Source organism: Peromyscus eremicus, chromosome 9, assembly GCF_949786415.1.
Source record: "Peromyscus eremicus chromosome 9, PerEre_H2_v1, whole genome shotgun sequence".
Classification (NCBI taxonomy): Eukaryota; Metazoa; Chordata; class Mammalia; order Rodentia; family Cricetidae; genus Peromyscus; species Peromyscus eremicus.
In genome coordinates, this window is record NC_081425.1 from 98,776,721 (window position 1) to 98,796,007 (window position 19,287).

Here is a 19,287-nt window from a genome sequence, read left to right on the forward strand (position 1 = left end):
CTCTGCCCTGAGGAGGTAGAGGGGGTGAGCCCAATCCAGATCAGGTGTGGGGGAGGAGAGGCGCGCTCACAGCAGAGACCACAGTGTTGCAACCTTAGCCCATACCAAATCTCTGGGAGAGTTTCTGGCTGCCTGTATGTCTCTGTGAGTAACTCCAGGCCCCCAGCTCTCCAGAGTGGGATGTTAACCCTGGAACCATTCAGAGATCAGGTAGGCAGCTGAAGGAAGTTTGAGAAGCACTTTCTGTCTGAGAGTCTACACATCGTTCTTCGCCTTTCATGGACTACAGGCTTCCTATTTGAGACATCAGAACTGAAGGCTGAAATTCCTCAAGGTAAGAAGACTCCCCTCCCAGGAAATGGACTCCTCCAATGTCCTTACATGATTATTCAGGCACTTTCACTTTTCCATATATAGGAGTCACCCGGGAGCAAACTGTGACCGGCAGAAGGAAGTGACACATCTGTATTCCATCCACTCTCTCCCTCTTTGCCCATCCTTACCCTGTTCTCACATGCTCATAGGCACTTAGGCAGAAGTCATCTCCGTGACTCTGCCAAAGACCACCCTGTTGGTTTTGTAGGAGAGGAAAAAAGAAAAAAAGAACCTGCAGGCAAAGTTACAGCCTTGAAGTTGTCATCTTGGAAAAGTGAAGGCGGAAAGGGTGGACACAATGAATGGACCTGTGGATGGCCTGTGTGACCATTCTCTAAGTGAAGAAGGAGCCTTCATGTTTACATCAGAATCTGTAGGAGAGGGGCATCCAGGTAAGTAGGTTGTCCTGAGCTCACAGGCAAGCCTGTCATCCCCAACCTGTGCCCAGGGAGTCACTTTTACTAGATACCTTAGAAGCAAGGTTCATCAGTTGCCGTAGACTCTCTCTGAAAGAGTGTGAGCTAGTTGTAAAGCTGTCACCCATCATGAAGCCTAGGTCCATGATGTTGCCACTCAGCATCTCAGCAGCAAGGGCTGGTTGCTATATACTATGTGTATTAGAAGAACTAAATGAAATAATATACTTTTGAGTAAAGCTTTCATCTATTATCAGTGACCTATTAAACTCAATGGAGGATAGTCCTCAAATGGGAGCAACTTTTACACATAAACCATGCACAGATTAGAAAGGAATAGCTCTGCATTCTAACTGGTGTTGAGACAGAGTTCCAGACTGCAAGGATCTCAGAGATGCTTTCTGACACAACTATAAACTTCCTAAAGATCAGTGATTCTCAACCTGTGGGTCATGTCAAATAACTGTTTCACAGGGGTCGTCTAAGACCATTGGAAAACACAGATACTTACATTGCAACTCACAACAGTACCAAAAGTACAATTATGAAGTAGCAAAGAAATTTTTTCTTTTGGATTTTTGAGACAGGATTTATTTGTGTGACAGCCCTTGCTGTTCTGGAACTCACTTTGTAGACAAGGCTGGCTTCAAACTCAAAGATCCACCTGCCTTTTACTCCTGAGTGATGAGATTAAAGGCATGCAACACCATGCCTGGTTAAGAAAATAATTTTATCATTGGGAGGCAGGGAGTCACCACAACATGAGAAACTGTATTAAAGAGTTGTAGCATTCAAGCATTGTTTTGGTTCTTTAAAGGGGGATGGAGTGTGATATAGGGAAGCTAGAGACAATTCTCAGTAACAGGACCGTGAGTCAGAAGTTCTGATTATAGGACATAGGTTGTTACACTTTGGAGTACAAAAGCATCACCCTACAAGACTTGATGAAGGCAAGGGCTGGAACTTAACTCCCACAGTGTCCAGTTGGATAGGTCTTGGTAGATCCTTAAGAATTCTAATTTCTAACAGCTCTAGGAGGTGCTGCTTCTGTTAGTGTGGGAATATCACATTGAGAACCACTGTTCTGGGAGAATTCTGGGGTTAGACACACTGATTTGAGGACTTAAGCATTTGTTCGCATTTATTTTGAGTGTTCACAGTGTGTGTTGATTTGTCACCAAGTCCAATTTTTCCACCATTCTTCTTTCTCCAAGAACTTTAACTTGAAACTTGGTTTTGGACTTTTCAATACGCTACACTTGTGTGCCTTATCCCATGGCTCTCAACCGAAGGCAAAACTGGCTATCTTCTTCCAGAAGCATTTTGTTATGTCTAGGAACATTTTGGATTGTTACATCCTAGGGCTTGGAAGCAAGGTGCTCCTGGAATCTGTTGGGTAGAGGCCAGACATGTAGCTAAATATCACACAATACATGAGAGAATCTCCACCACCAAGAATTGTTTGGCACAAAATGTCAATAGTGTGACTATTGAAAAACCTTGGATCAGATCATTTAGCGTGAGGTTTTCTATTCATTCTATAATAAGTAGATGTTCTCATCATATTTCTTTATAGATCAATTTCCAGATCTATGTATGATTTTAGATACATCCCTGGTACCTAACATATACTGGGCAACTCCATAGTTTCTGAAAGTCATCTGAATGTTGGAAGAACCTACTCTGCCCAGAGAAAGTGAGTTCTTTGGCACCCAGTTGCTACTTGTCTTGAGTGTGGCCCATTGTGCATAGCAGCAATGTGCTTAGTAGACAGAGCATAAAAACTTCTGTCAGTCCACTTCGTGGTCTCACTCTCAAATTTGTCTCATTTGCCATTCACTTTCCACTGTACAATAAGTGTCCAAGTAAGTTGGTCTCCTCTAGTGTTCAGTGATGTGTTTACCATCCATGGCTGAATTCTCCCACATCAGAAAGATAAAATTTTTATTTCTTATTATTTTCCAAGAGAGCTACCATTGACCATCTTAAGCCTACTGATGACAGAAACTTTGAAAGCCTGAGCAGACTTCTCAGAAAGAATCCCTTCCAGGAAGGTAGTTCAGTGGTATAGAGCTTGCCTGACATGTGCAAGGCCCTAGATTTGGTGGCTTCACCCCCAACAAGAAAAAAAAAAAAGATTTTAACTGTAGTCCCAACACTTGGAATCTGGAGAAAGAGGGTTAAGACATCAAGATTATCCTTGGCTATATAGCAAGCTCAAGGCAAACTTCATGTGTGACTTGGTCTCAAAAATCCCAGATAGAAGTAGGAGGGAAGGGAGAGAGGCAGGAGGTCCCTCAGGGATAGGAATTATCAATCAGCTATCTTGATGAGCTTGTTGGACTCTAACTTCTCCCTACAGTTGTATTACCCTACATAGTGGTACCTGTGTGAGCTGGACCCTTTAAATAAATGGGATGTCTGGATGTCTGTCTGTAGTTAACCTATGAATAGCTTCTAGGCATCCTGGCCAGTCAGCATTGGCCGCCATGTAATTTATTTTAGGATGTCAGGAGGCCTTTACTGATAGGAGTGGCAAAAGGTATGGACTCACATGTACCTGGATTTAAAATCAGCATCTGCCACTGACAGGAGGATGGATAGAACAATTCACCTTGTGTTTCATGGTCATTTCTGAAGGAAAAAAATAGAAAGTTTACCTTTAAAGGCAAATTAATCAATATCTTAGTATTTACTTTTGAGAGCTAAACTTCTTGACTCAGGGCCTGAATTCTCAAAAATCATCTGTTGGGGCAGGAAAGATGCTCATGGGTAAGAGCACTCACTGCTTTTGAAGAAGACTGAGATGTGGTTCTCAGCATTCACTCCAGCTTTAGGGGACCCAACATCCTCTTCCAGATGCCATGGGCATCTGTGCTCCCGTGTGCACATTCTCCCACATAGATTACACACACGAATATACACAATTAAAAATAAATCTTTACAAAAACACTCTTAAAGAGCAGATTCTCAGGGAATTTTGAACATTAAGTGAAAGACAATATTCACGGAATAAGAGTCTCTCTTATCTCTTAATTTGTTAATAGACACACTAACTGGAAAGCAGAAGTGAATTTGTGCACAACATCACTTGGTGATCTATATGTTAGATCATGTGAATCCTTTAGGACAAATGACAAAATAATGTCAGTTTCCAGCTCCTGCTGAATCTTTGTCAGTTCCATCTTAGTCCAGCTATCAGGACACCTGAATTGCAGGAGGCTGAGTGACCAGAGGAGGATCTGAGAGCTTGTATTAATGTTCCGCTGAACAGCAGTGGTGCATATGGCTTCCCTTGTGGTGTTCTCACAGATGGCACCATTTGCCTGGTTTGTGTTTTGCATCTGATTGATTGTATCTATGGAGCCTTCAGTATGGTATTTATCTGGTCTTACCACTCAATACCTAATCTTACTGATGTTATAAAGGATTTTAGGCTATATTTATAACTTTTCTAGATGTTAGATGTTTGGGGAAATGAAAGACTTATCATTATGTGAATTGCTTTGACTCTTAGAAGAGCTGGTTTTGAAATGTATTTTCCTTTTAAGAAATTCTATGATTTTATGTAATGCATGTAATCCAAAATGAGGTAGGAATTAGAAGAAATTATGAGTCCAAAATATTTTTCATTTCTGGGAGCTCATGAGGCCTTGCATCTAGCCAAGGAGCTATTATATTGGGTGTTAATGGCAGCTAAAGGAGGAAGATCATTTTTCTTCTGTGGTTTAGCCACTGGCAAGTCTGTCGTGCTTCAGTAAATAATACCATATTCATGCTCATGCCGGCAACCCCAGTCAAACTAAGTGGGTCACCAGAACAAAACAGCAAAGTAGTAGAAGGGGATCCTAAGACAAAGTTCAGAGGGAACGGAGGGGCATGAGAGGGTAATGGGAATTGAGTATGATCAAAATATATTATATATACATATGAAACTATCAGAGAATAAGTAAAAATTTCAAAATCTACAAGGACTATTCTGATAAAATATTTCTCATTTCTGACATTTAAAAAATATCATTTTTATCTTTATAGGTAGATTTGATAGGCAGACTGATAAAAATGTCAAATTATTTTAGCATTTAACTTTGCCATGCTTAACAATGATGTAATCTTACACTTAGTGTTTCTTCTTATCCAGATAAGATCTGTGACCAGATCAGTGACGCGGTGCTGGACGCTCATCTCAAGCAAGACCCCAATGCCAAGGTGGCCTGTGGTAAGAGACAAGCACTCTTTTTGCTGGAGACCTGAGTGTGTTGGACAGAAAAGTTCATGGTGGACATAAGACCATAGATTCATACTCATCAGGCCCAAAGTCAATGTCCTCCTGTCTGCAGGAGATTTCTTCTTTAAGTGACCTTCTTGTGTTGTATCAGAGAGGAAAAACATTTCTAACCATGAAACAGATTTAACTAGAATTTAACATTAGATGTCATCACTACCATAAGTAGCAGAGGGCTGAGTGGGAACATGGCTTTCCTAACACGGGATTCATTAGGAGTGAGGGAGCCTTTTTCAAAGTTAGATGAATCTCCCAGAGGAAGTGAAGAGCTCGAAATGCTCGAAGCTGTCTAGAAGCTCATTTTGATGGCTCTGTATGTCTGGAATATCCTCTGATTTTCTTTCCTAGCTTGTGGTATGCCTCAGATGTTAAAATAATTTATGCATCCCATTTACCAGCAACCAAAAAACTGCAGTTCCATCATAACCAAACCATCAGCTTTCCAGAGGGTTATCATTGTTAAATAAAGCACTGAGACCCTTGTCCACACCCACACCCTCCAATGTTTTCTGGAGGTCCATGTAGGCAAAATACCTTTGCTGTTGTTTGTGGGATAAGTTCTCCAACATCCAATCTTTGCTTGATAGAAGGGCTTGGCACACAATACAGCCCTTGACTCTAAAGCTTTGAAGGCCCAGGTCCAACTTCTGACTTTACTAATGGGGCTACAGTGCTGGCTACACCAGAATCTTTGCAGTAGCTTATGAGGCAGGAGACCTCAGTATGGGGACCAGGGTCCACTGTGCTGGTCTCTCCTCTGCACAGACCTTCCTTCCTTGTCTAGAGACGTCTCAGACCATGTCATGTATGTCAGGTCCCCATGCTACTCTGAGGGTAGATCTCACACTGATAGCTTTGAAATAAACCGTAGCACTTTCTGGAAATGCCTATCCACACTAGCTTCTTAGTTAGGGCTCTTGCTCCAGTTCTTAAAGATTCCATGAGAGCCTCTGGCAGCAGATATTCATGCAATTCCAGTTTTTAAGGAAAAATTCCTTCTGAGAAAGTTGGTTTGTCTTGATCCTCGGATCACGATTCCACTCCTTATAGCAGTGTGTGTGTGTGTGTGTGTGTGTGTGTGTGTGTGTGTGTGTGTGTGTGTCTGTATCACATGCATTCATCATGCTCATTATGAAAGTTATATTACTTGAGACAGGTTAAGTAGGTTGTTTGAGATAACAGAAGCAGTAAATACTTGGCACGAAACTCAAATATAATTCATTCTTCCCAGAGCTTCATTCTCTGGCAGCATTTGAAGATGCTCAGTGGTTAATGCTGGAGTTGCTCTTTTTGTTGGCACAGTTATTCTTTCTTAGAAAGTACTCCTCATTGAAGCCCCCAATGAGCCTTTTCATCTCTATCTTGAGAGGTCTAGACCTTTGAGCTTCTGTCTGCTGGCTCATGACTGTTACCTGCCCTTCTTCCTTTCCAGAGACAGTATGCAAGACAGGTATGGTGCTGCTGTGTGGGGAGATCACCTCAGTGGCCATGGTTGACTACCAGCGGGTGGTGAGAGACACTATCAAGTACATTGGCTATGACGACTCTGCCAAGGGTGAGCATGGGCTTGCGGCATCTGTGTGCTTGTAGGTCTTTACTGAGTGCTTCTGTTTCCCATAGGGAGTCAAATCTGATCCTTCAGTTTTAGAAAAATACAAATTCTGTCAGGAGGGTAAACAGCCCTTATCTCATCTGGTTCTTTGGAGGACTGCAGCTGGTGGGGCCAGCATGTATCCATCCACTATTGACAAGTCTCATTTAAGGTCCTGCCTTCCTGGTGCTGGCAGTTTTGAATGGAGCTCCTAATGAAGGGAGCTGCCCTCTAGTGACAACACGCTCCATGTCAAGCACAGGTGCTAGTGTCTATATATGTCATCTGACTTCATCATTCCGGAACCCCTGGTGTGTTTCTTATGCAAATGAGGGTATCCTGCCTTAGAGTATAAATACAGTGAGATGCCAGGTGATGTAGGAGCTGAGACCTAGGGAAGAGGTACAGGCCAGGCAAGGAAGTGAGGGGATGAGGAAGTAAGTACCAGGTAATACAAGCAGAACTGAGGGCTTTCCAGCAGATGTCACTGCTTAATGCCTGGGCAGGCCAGGAAACCACCCAGCCTGGGAGTACATCAGAAGACCCAGGGCATAAGCACCTGTTTGCAAAGATGTTTTGGTAGAGCTTCCAGTGCCCTTTGTCCACACCAGCTTCCTGGACTGGGCTCTGACCTCAATTCTTAAAGCTTCCACTATAGCCTCTAGCAGTAGATACCCATATTATTCCAGTTTTAATTTTTTTCAGATTTATTTATTTAAAGAAAAATTCCCTTTGAGTTTCTGTTGGCCTTCTCTCAATTCCCAGAGGTCACTGTGAAAAATATGTTGACCTTGAACAATCACAAGAAAGCATGCTTCTTGGGGGTTGGAAGTACTTTAGAATGGCTGGGAAGAGAAAGAGTACATGCAAGTTAATTTTCCCACTTAAGATGTAAGGGCTTCATAGAAGAAACATATCGCCCCAGAGAACAGCATCTTGAGATGTTACCACATATAGCCTTTCCCCATTATACTCTAAGAAATCAGTTTATTTATACACATTTAGACCTTATTCAAGACCAAACTTTGCTTTAGCTAGCAAAGAAAATTTTCATGTTCTTTAGAAAGGGCTAAGTGAAAGAGCTCCACTCTGACTGAATTGTGCTTGGTTAACCCTAGGAAGATATATTATTTAGAGTCAATGATTAGGCAAAATGGAAAAAGTCTTAATACACAGAGCAGAGCCCTTTGGCACCTCTCTAAAGACTATTCACTGATTTCTACATCAAAAACATCCACTGGGGCATGGTGAGGGTGAGGGGAGGCAAAGGTCAAAGATGACCACGTTTGGGGTAGAGGTTCTGCTTGGCCTCAGATGACGCACTGTGAGGTGTACTATGTGAATCTGCTTTCATCTTATGCAATAAGGGAGTGGAATTGCAGGAGTAAAATGTCCAGGGACGCTAACTAGGAGCCAGTCAAGTTTGGGCGTGTGGGGAGGGGCCAGAGGAGGAACATTCTATCCAGAGATGTCTAGGGGAGGTGGCAAAGTACTTAAGGCTAGCCCTAAGTTTGTTGTCTAAAGGAGTTCTGGCTCCATGACAGGGGTTGCTGTTAGTGAGGCTTCCCTGACTTAGCACCCAGAATGCCAGAGGTGGACCCTGAACTCTGTGCTGCAGCTTTGAAGAGGGGGTCTGGACCCCAGAGGTTTAACTTTTTTATTTGTCATAGCACCCTAGATCTAGGAATCTTGCTAGATGGTTCACACACATGGTGCTTATTATTCAGGATGTGTGTACATAGTAAATACACACACACACACACACACATACACACACACATGCCTTACCCATATATATATATATATATATATATATATATATATATATATATATATATATATATATGGGTAAGGCATATAGTTGGGATTCTAAATGACAACCTTTGAAAGACCCTTGATTTTCAATCAGTGCAGGGATTGAAAATCCTTCCCTCTCTTTCTTTCCCTTATCCCCCAGTCCTTCATCCTTCCATCCCTTTCTTCCTATCCTTTCCTCTCCCTCAGACAGGGTTTAATATAGCCCATATTGACCCAAAACTCCATATGCAGGCAAGTATGGCCTCCTGCCTTCACTTAAAAGTGCTGGGGTTACAAGCAAGCACCACCATGCCCTGCTAGTGCTATGATTTTCAAGGGGATTCTGGAGGGTTCCTCTGGGATACCTAGAGAAGCAAGACTATAAGTTGCTCACCTACTTGTCAGTCAGAGTGTCCTGGGTGCTATCTGGTTTGTGTTGTTGTGGGTTGCCATATTTCTGTGTAGGGTATACTTTTTTAACCAAGGTATAATTGAATACAATAAAATATATCATGAAGAAGCTTCTCTTTTGAAAGAGTTCTACATGACCATGGAAAAGAATATTAGGTCTTTCAACAACCTGGGCCTCAGCTCTGAACCAGAGGCTACGCCCCCAACACTAAATGCAACATCAGTGATTGAGAAGTCCACCAAGAAACTTATAGTCCTATCTTGACACATGTCCCCACTTGGCTTGCTTCTGCCCAGGCTTTGACTTCAAGACCTGCAATGTACTAGTAGCTCTGGAGCAGCAGTCCCCAGATATTGCCCAATGTGTCCATCTAGATAGAAATGAAGAGGATGTTGGTGCAGGAGATCAGGTATGTCAACTGTGTGAGGAATGGACCAGTGTGGTTTGTTTGGACTGTGCTATGATCCATGAGAAGAAGCAAGCTGGGTTAATTACACTGTTGGGTGGTCTCATCACTATATAGATCTGGGAAGGATCACACCCGCAGTAAGTTGAGCACTGATTGCTACATGGCAACACCGTCAGACTGTGTGGTAGAAGGCTGTGCTTGCTAATGACAGATGTTGGCTTGTCTCCTCCTTCCAGAGTGTTTGGGGTCAGAGGCAGTCTTCCCATTCTAAAATGCACAGTACAAAGTGTTCTGTAGGGGGTACCCTTCATAACTGTTGAAGCATCCAACAAAATATGAGACTTGTAGAATGTTACTGCTCTGAGCTCTAAGGCAGGTGTCCTACTCCAGGGTCTAATGTTCGGCTATGCCACAGATGAGACAGAAGAATGCATGCCCCTCACCATTATTCTTGCTCACAAACTCAACACCCGGATGGCAGATCTAAGGCGCTCTGGTGTCCTGCCCTGGCTGAGACCTGATTCTAAAACTCAGGTGAGTTGCATCCATCACCTCCTGCAGACATCCCTACAGAAACTTGAAGTACACCAAATCATTTTGGTTCTGGCCATATTTATTTTGTTTTAAATTCATTCCTTTACGATTTCACAGCACACACACACACACACACACACACACACACACACACACACACACAATGTGCTTGATTATGTGCCCCGTCATCCTCCCTTCTTTCCCTCCAACTTCCATTAAGCCCCCTTTTTTCTAACAAGTCTTCCCTCCCACTGTTATGTTTTTATTTGTGCATATAACCCACTGCATTTAATTACAGTTGCTTGCATGAGCATGAGTAAGGGGTTACTTACTCGAATAAAGGTAACTTATCATTTATTGCCTATAGTTCCTCAGGAAGAGTGAGGTGTTATGTATGAGCCTGTCCTCTATCTATAATGAAATATTGATAGGCCCAGCCTTGGGCAGATGTCATGCAGATAGCCAAAGCTGCTGTGGATTCATGAGTACGATGCCATGTCATATCCAGAAAACAGTATTTCGCAGCTCTCCTTCCCATCTTCTGGCTCTTCTCCTGTTCTCTCCACCTCCTCATGCACCCTGTTCCCTGGACTTTCAAGAGGGTGATAGAGACATTCCACTCAGGGACAGGCACTCGGCGATCACTTACTCTCAGCACTTGAACAGCTGTGTCTTTGTATTACCATCACCTGTTGTAGACAGCATCTTCTAGAACCAAGGCTCATACATCAGCAATTTAAGAATATAAATCTATTTAGTAAAGTAACAGATCCCTCCTAGGGCCTATGCTTTCCCCAGCCAGGGGCTTTTGACCAGGTTTTCAGTACCAGGCATGAATTCCCTCCTGTAGAGGGATCCTCGAATCTAATTAGAAAGTGGTCAATTATACCTTGATCATGCTATTTTTAAGATGAAAATATTCTACTTATGTACTCCATTTTGAAAAGAATCATTATTTGAAAACTCTTTCAGGCTAAATGTACTTTCCATCCTTACCCTCATTAAATTTTTATTATAAAAATATTTTAAAAATCAGACAAATTTAAAATGTAATTTTTATTTTTATTTATTTATTTATTTTTTTAGCATGTGTAGACTCTGATGATTCTTCAATTCCTACCGCAGACTTATGTCTTCACCAGTTTCAGTCCCTGTCTTTTTGTGCACACAGGTCTGGTCTCCCCACCTTGAGCAGACTGTCTCTCTGGGGCCCCTTTCCGTGTCTTTACTTCTCATAAAAGGCTTTACCCTTGACATGTCCAGTTCCAGCGCTGTGGGCCCTGACTTTCCTCCTCCCAGTCATGTTGAAATCTATTTTTATTTGAAGGACAATGATGATGCAAACATGAGCACACATGGAGCTCCCCTATCACACTTCAGTCCCCTGATGGCCTTTGGCCAATGGCTGCCTGCCCGGCTCCTGTTCCATGCTCCAAAGTGTGTTGCCCCAAGGTCTTGGCACATCTTCTCTCACATTCTCTCCCTCTCTTCACACACTTGGCTCATCAATCTTCCACCGTGGCCCCTCCAAAACAGCAGCCCCATTTCTTACTCACTTTGCAAGCTCATGTGCTGAGAGCCTACCACATGCTGCTCACTGTCACCTTTCACTCAGCTGAGGACTGCACAACGGGTTTCCCAGTCCTGCTTGGCGTCATCTGTCTCCATGGTCCTGGTATCCTATGTTTCCTCAGATGAGCATCCCTCTCACTGTAGCCCAGCCTTTCCTGGAGTGGTCCTCATACCACCCAGGTCAGCAACAGTACTCTATGCCCCCAAAAGGTTCTCCCTGCTTAAGAACTGCAGTTAATTTTTCCTCTTCGCCATCTCTTCGGAATTTTTTGTAAGTTTCTACTTCCTGTGAGAGGAGGGCAGAATTCCCTTGCCAACCCAGCATTCAGATTTTTATAATATTTCTACAATAACTTGCCTGCCCCCTACCTCCACTTTACTGACATCATTCCACTTGGGTTAGCCTTGGATTATAGGGCTTATACTTCATCCTTCATCTTATTTGGGTTTCTTTTCTGGGGACAGAGAAGCCCGTATCCTTGTGAATGTCACTTCTGACCCCCACTAGAGAGTCTTCCCCTATCCTGCACTTGTGATTTGTATATAAGCTTTTATGACCCAGTGTGGTAAATGTGTCTGTGTCTAGTTACTTCAACCACCCAGATGCATCCTTCTGAGTGAGGTGGACAATGCACTAAGCAGAAGTCTCCCATTGTCTCCACCTAAGGCAAGTGGGTGTGTGTATGGCCCCAATAGAATGTTGTCTTGGGTCTTCCTGTGCTATTCATATGACTCTTAAAGTGTACATGGGGTCACCAGCATCTCTTAGGTATTGTAGGAGGTTATGGGACAGGAGAGCTAACATGTAGACTGTCCTGGTACCAAAAGAAAGTGCTCAAAAATCTGATGCTCTACAGACAAGACAACCCCAGAGCAGGGGTAGGAAAAAGGTAACAGGCCCCCTGAACTTTCCTTCCCTCTGGTAAGAGAGGAACAGAGGGAATTCTTTGAGACCAGCTGTAGTAGAAAAGGCCTCACTCATTTTCCCTGCATAAGAAAGAGGTTTCTAAGTCTCAGTAGCACCAAGGAAGAGAGAATGGAGTCTAATAGGACTCCCCTTCCTGAGAGGATGCATTGAGTCCCATAAGATGCCAATATTTATGCCTATCACAGGGGGCCATGAGCCTGCTCTAGTCAATGAGGATATGGGCCTGCTGGTGGCACTATGTGGGGCCTCTCAGCTGGCCGCTGGAAAGCCCCACTGCCTCTTTGGTCTGCCTCCACGCTGTGTCAGGAGAGTAGCCAGCTTCTTTTATGGTCGTTTTATAAAGGATTTCTTTGTCACCTGTGTTGACTGTGACCAGGATGAGTCTTTCCACCTGAGCAAATTGCTGCTGCTGATATTGAGAATCAGGGTTGGCAGTCCAGTGGCTATTTTTGTACCAGGTCAGAGCTCTGTTTCCATAGTGTATTTTTCCCCATATCTGCTGACATGGCAAGATAAGAGCAGAGCATGGGCCCTTTTCTCTGCCACCCTGTTCTAGGAGTTCTGCAGGGATACAGCATGGTGTTTGCCTGGAAGGGATAGGAGACATCAGGGCTCAGTTGAAAACAGCCAGGTTAGAGCATTGCCTCAAGCCTGAGCCTCTTCCCAAATCTACGTGAGGTGATACTGATCCTTGAGTTTGCCTCCTCCTTGGGAATCCCCCACTCTAGCTCCCTCTTGTGGAGCCCTATATGTGAATAATTCCCATGTGTGGGCAGCGCAGGATTTAAGGGTTAGTCCTCAATGATTATGCACTTGCTCATCTCACGAGAGTCAGATGGCAGGTGGCCAGGGCTCTTTCTCTCACTTCCTCTGGATCTCACTCTGTTGCTTTTGGACCAGCAGGACACAGAGCAGAAGTCTGATACATTGGCTGTACTTGATCTTAGCCAAAAGACTGAAAAGTGGTAGATATCTTTGGATGACTGTCTGAGGCACCTTGGGCAGGCAGAGTCCTTATTGCAGCACAGCCCCAGCAAAGCAGTGCTTGCTGCACGGTCCTAACTGGGCTCTAGGATAGAAAACTGTTCTGTGTGTGCCAGTCAGTCAGCCAGACCCCTACTTAGGTATTTGGCATAGGCACACTTCTGTAAGCATCCCATACCCCTAAGCTCTGTAGATACTGCTCTGATGGGTACCTATTGTCTCAGGCAGCATGGACCCTGTAGCCCAGCATATAGTTCATGGCCTTACATAGCAACTTTCTGCTAGACAGAGCCTTGGATATAAATCTCTGAGTCACACCTCAGCAGTCTTGTGTGCCATCTTGATCAAGGTGTTTACACTCTGGAAGCTAAGCTTTGTTGTCTATAGAATGGGGCAACAATGATTACTAATCTTTGGCATGGCTTCTAGTATGCAAAACTTGTTCACCCATTGCTGCTTTCTCGACCATCCTCATCTGCCACCCCCCACAATCCTTCCACTCTGCAAGCCCAGTGGGTCCTACCTGCTTTTCCTTGCCACCTAAGATATTGGGTGTCTGTGCCCAGTGATGTGTCATTAGAGCACTGGGTCTCTAGAGAGCATTTTGTCTATGCTACAGTGGGAGTGACAAGCTTTGGTTCAGCCTGAGCAAGGTTTGGCTCTTGGACATTTCACAGACTGGCTGTATGATGTCAGACAAGTTCTGATCTCTTAGTTTATCGCATGTATAAAGTGGGGGGGGGGGTCTTAGATGTGATGTCTTAGATCTTAATTGGTAATATACAGGATGGGCATAGAACTGGACATGGAGGAGGTGAGTGTTTTAGGGGTTTCCATGGCTTGCCTTGCCAGTACCTGGTAAGCAGGATCCTGACCCCCACCCAAGTGGACACCACTTTACCTTCTTTTGGCAAGGCCTCAAGACAATGGGAATTCAGAGCTTGCTGCCCTTCTAGTTTAACTGTCCTAACTAGAGACTATCAGCCTGTCCCTACAGCTGGCAGAGTTTGCTGGTTCCAATGTGCTTCCAGGATCCTTCACTGAGGGTAGAGGGCCATTTGCCAGGCTCCTCTGTCTCAGAGGCTCAATATATGCCAACAAATATAGCCTTGGTTAAAGATCCTTCTTGATTTTTCACATTCTAGGACAAAGGTACCCTTGTCTCTGCCAGTGACAAGTGGCCTGTGAATTCCTATGTTCACTCATAGAAGTGGGGGAGGTCCATGGGAAGTGGCAAGAGGGTTTTGGCTAGAGAGGGTCACTGGTACTAGCAGTCTCTGGGATAGAAGGAGAAAGGCCCAGTCATCAATTGAAAGACAGTGCCGTGTGTGTGTGCCTTATGCTGTCATCTGTAGTCCTGAGCAAATTAACCAATGTAAACATATGTTATATTAACTCTCCAAAGAGCTTTTAAAGACAAGGGGACTCACTTGGCTCCTCAGGAGCTCAACCTGCCTCCTGGGGATCTGTGGCCAGTAACCATGCAGCCTTAGCTCAGGCCTAGGCCTCACAGTGTCTCCCTTGATGGACAGGTGACAGTTCAGTACACGCAGGATAATGGTGCGGTCATCCCTGTGCGCATCCACACCATCGTCATTTCTGTGCAACACAATGAAGACATAACCCTGGAGGCCATGCGAGAGGCCCTGAAGGAGCAAGTGATCAAAGCTGTGGTGCCAGCCAAGTACCTGGATGAAAACACCATCTACCACCTGCAGCCAAGTGGACGGTTTGTCATTGGAGGTCCCCAGGTGAGCATTTGTCCCTGGGGGAAGGCCCTCTTGCTGAATCTTGATGACTAAACTGCTCGTGTCTCAGAAGACACTGATGACAACAGGTAGTTCCGTGTGGCTTAGCAGCATCTGCCCATGAACTAAATGTACTCGGTGAACTTGGGCCTACATTGAAGACACTCCATGTATCTGTTAATATGTAAAAAGGGGGACATGTCTATAGGAATCTCCCCTTAGTGCTGTCAAGCCCTACCACCCAGGCATTCCAAATGCCTGCCCACAGCCACCATCACCTCTCCTTACTTGGTCAGGCACTCACTCATCTCTGTAGTGCTTGCTTATGGCTGACTTTCTCAGGCTGTACTTGCTGAACATTCGCTATGGGGGTCTCTAGCTATTACAGACAGGACAACAGAACCGGAGTTTTATAAAAGCAGATATGGCTGTTGTCCCTTTCTCCTCTATGTACACAGAACTGGGGATATAAGGATTGGCAGAGCTGACTGTATTATCCCAAGGCTGAGCCCCCATAACAGGTTCTGTGATCAGACAGTGTTGGTATTGGGCAGAAAGAAGGTTAAACTCCTTGTTTTCTTGAAGGATGATGTCTCAAAATCTAGATAAGTGAGTATAAAGTGTGGCTCCCTAAACAGGAATAGAGTAACTCACTGGATTCTCACCAAATTATTAAAAATAGCTACCTTTCAAGGGGATTTCCTGAAGTGCTGTTGTATAGAGCACATTGTGAAGTGAGCAACAGGCAGCCTTGGCCAGAACTGCAGCCCAGGCTGTATTTATTGCAGTACAATTCCCACCATAGGTGGACTACTTCTTATGATGAACTCAAAGGGAAGGTATGACCCCAGATGACCTCTGGCCCATCCCCTGCACTTTCCAATGAGGCTTTGACTGGTTGCCTGATTCCCATAGCTGGTCAGTGCCAGGACTGGGACAAGAGCTGTTGGTTTCTGCCTGATTAAAAGTGGCCTTTGAGAATGTCCGCAGGTGACTCAGGGCATCCTCTCTGAGGGCTTCTGCCCCATTCAGCATTCAGAGCCACTGGTTCTCATCTCTTTTCCGTTTGTTTCCCTCTACAGGGGGACGCAGGTGTCACAGGCCGCAAGATTATAGTGGACACATATGGAGGCTGGGGTGCTCATGGTGGTGGTGCCTTCTCAGGAAAGGACTACACCAAGGTGGACCGCTCAGCAGCTTATGCTGCCCGCTGGGTGGCCAAGTCCCTGGTAAAGGCTGGGCTCTGCCGGAGAGTACTTGTTCAGGTAGGTTACCCCCACTTTGTCCTTGCCGAAGACCCCAGCCCCACCTTGAGTTAGGAGATACTGGCTCAGTGGGAAGGCCCCCTCTTTGCCATTGGCTGCAACTCTGCATATATTGCATTGACCACTATGGCTGACCCTGGAAAACAAGGGAAGGAGAGAGCATACTCGAAGACAGAAGGGCTGCCAGACAGGAGAGTTAGGGGTCCTGTTAGCAGAAGAAGTGTGGTCCCTGCTGCTCTGCTCTGTGAAATCTCTCTGAGGGCCTCAGTCCTTGACCCAGATCTTTCTGGAAGGTGTCCTATGCCATTGGTGTGGCAGAACCACTGTCCATTTCCATCTTCACCTACGGGACCTCCAAGAAGACCGAGCGGGAACTGCTAGAGGTGGTGAACAGGAACTTCGACCTCCGGCCCGGTGTCATTGTTAGGTAAGTGCTATCATGCTGCTGTCACATGGGACCTTGCCACTCCTACACCCAGGTGGACACCTGAACAGAAAAGGATTTGCAGTCTCTTACAACATGAGGGTCTCAAGTTCTGGCCCCTCAGCACAGTGCCTGGCCCTGAGGATAGTCCATGACCCCAACTTGGGGTATTTTGTTTTCAGCTGAAGGAGGCCCAGCAGACACTGTCCCTGGTGAGGCCATCTTTGAGCAGCTGTGGAATCTCGGGCCAGATGCCTAGGAATCCAGTAGGCAAGTCCGTTCTCATAGGCTCTCATGGCATCCTTATTTTCTGGTTCTTGGCTGTGAGAGCACTGGCCTAGGCAATCCAATGGAGAAGAGAAAGTTACTTCAGGTGGCATTCACATCCTTGTCTGGGTGTGTTAGTGCTCAGCTGTCTCTGACTTTGGAATTCTTAACCTGAACAGGACGGGGCTGTGGCATAGATAGGGTGCAGGTGTGGGTGGGAAAGCTCTCCTTGGACCACCCCTACAGCCTACCCTTTCCCACTTAAAAGTATTCCTTGCCTCCTCTGACTGCAGGGACTTGGACCTGAAAAAGCCTATCTACCAGAAGACTGCATGCTACGGCCATTTTGGGAGAAGCGAGTTTCCCTGGGAGGTCCCCAAGAAGCTTGTGTTTTAGAGCTGATGGGAGATTTGGCTTTGTTCCATACTCCCCTCTCCTCTGGGATCTGGACTCCCAGATCTCCTAGCCTCTCCCCGAGTGCCCTCCCTGCTCCTACTCTCAGGGTAAAGCCAGCTTCTTATAATTTCTCCCTATCCAGCACCTGCAAACATCTCATGAATGACATGGCAAGTGACTTTATGGTGTGAGGTTATCAGGTCTCCTTGCAAGGATAGTCAGTGTTCCCTGTCTGTCCCTCAGATAACAGCAATATTGATTTTGTGAAAAAGTCACTCTGTCAGGTATGAATGTGCTCCCTCACCTCCTGCCATAGTCTGAACCTGACTAGGCCATCTCTTCCTCCCTCCTGGGTGGGCATCTGCCCAGATGAATGTATTGCATATACCTCCGGCTTCCCCTTCACATTTACAGCCAGAGCTCCTGATCTAGGGCTTTCTCAAGGCTCCTCTGAGACTGGGCATCTGCCACATACATGTCCACATACATGGTCCATGTCCCCTGAGCATTTGCACTGTGTGAGGGACTGAGCTGCGTGTTTATCACAACACAATAAGATGGCATCTTTATTATCCACATTAACAGATGAGGAAGCTGAGGCACAGAGAGTCTATGGAGCTCTCACTAGTCTCCACAGCCACATGTATCAGAGTCAAGAAATGGATTTTCACTCTATGTGCCTTACATCTGCATCTTAAACCAGATGTTGGTCTGTGTGATGTCCAAGTGGATTGACTTGAGGCTGTGGCCTTTTATTTAAGGCCTTGGCTTCCTGGAAATTAGGAGATGAACCCAGTGGTTCTTGGTGAGCCCTGGACAGTGTTCAAGGAAGTCAAGACGGAAACTTATAAGTGTCTCATTTGTTCTGAAAGAGGGCTCAAGGAAAGCTTGGTATCTTGGCCTGTCAAGCTGGGCTGAAGTCTGGAATAAAGAAGTTTCATGGTCTTAGCTCCCATTATTCAAAGACAGGTGTGTGAGTCCTCTGGGCATGGAGTCTGATCATAGACAGCCCCATGTGTTTCTATCCCCATAGAGGGGAGGCAGCAGCTTGTTCCAGCACAGGCAACAGGCCTCTGATAGGTTACCCTGCCCTCTCAAGGCTTTCTCCTTCCCTGGACCCTCATGCTTATGCAGTATAAATGCTGCTTGGGAAGTGAATGACCCAGGTGCATAGCTCGCCCCCAAGCAGTGAACAAGTTATCCAGGATCTCATGAGAACTGGCTTTAACCAGGTAGCCTTTGCAGGCCACATCTGTCCACCAGGGTTCTGGAAGCCACATGTTCCTATGCTGTCCCATCATGATCAGCACCACAATCCAACTTGCCCCTAGCCAGGGCCTCCTCACAGCAGACCCTCTCCCAGCTCCCAGAGACATGGGTTCAGGAAGGGACCTGGCTCACAGTGCTGTTTCTGGCTAGGAGAAGGGCTGGGAAGCTTTATGAAGGAGCAGATGCCTTGCATCTGTGCTTCGACTGGACCACAGAGACCCCAGATTTCCCCTTTTCACAAAGGTGAGGAATAGCAGAGGGCAATGTCCTAATGGCTAAAAGTCCTGGATCTGTGTGTGACATAAAAGCTTGGGTCTCTCCATAGGTTTCCTGGCTACCTGGAGCCAAGTTCCTCATAGCAGAGGGAAGGATGGGTTCCTCATAGCAGATGGGAAGCAGATGGCTGAGTTCCTGTAACTTAAGTTATGTCTAAATAAAAATCCAGAATTATATACTTCCCCTAACCCTAAGAGTAATGAGACTCTTTTTTCCTTTCAACCTTCCATATGAAACAAAGCCAATATTTGTTACCATTACCTGATAGTATGATGAATAAAAACTCAAGGAGCAGTGACTCTGTGCTTCTGTACTTGTGGTGTGCATTCGTGCGTGCGT

General features: G+C 45.3%; 1 protein-coding gene across 1 annotated transcript; it reads left to right on the plus strand.

Annotated features, from left to right (window-relative positions):
* Nucleotides 1-429: 429 nt before the first annotated feature.
* Mat1a (methionine adenosyltransferase 1A) lies at nt 430-17,873 on the plus strand. Its single transcript, XM_059274564.1, has 9 exons — nt 430-767; nt 4,933-5,010; nt 6,509-6,631; nt 9,173-9,285; nt 9,676-9,819; nt 14,836-15,054; nt 16,134-16,316; nt 16,610-16,743; nt 17,301-17,873. Exons 1-9 carry the CDS (start codon nt 674-676, stop codon nt 17,401-17,403), a joined length of 1,191 nt encoding a protein of 396 aa, XP_059130547.1. The 5' UTR covers nt 430-673; the 3' UTR covers nt 17,404-17,873.
* The last annotated feature ends 1,414 nt before the right edge of the window (nt 17,874-19,287 follow it).

Coding starts and splice junctions, on each gene's coding strand:
- Mat1a (XM_059274564.1), top strand. CDS start 674: ATGAATGGACCTGTGGATGGCCTGTGTGACCATTCTCTAAGTGAAGAA. Junction 15,055..16,133: donor TTGTCATTGGAGGTCCCCAG/GTGAGCATTTGT, acceptor TTCCCTCTACAG/GGGGACGCAGGTGTCACAGG. Junction 16,317..16,609: donor GCCGGAGAGTACTTGTTCAG/GTAGGTTACCCC, acceptor TCTTTCTGGAAG/GTGTCCTATGCCATTGGTGT.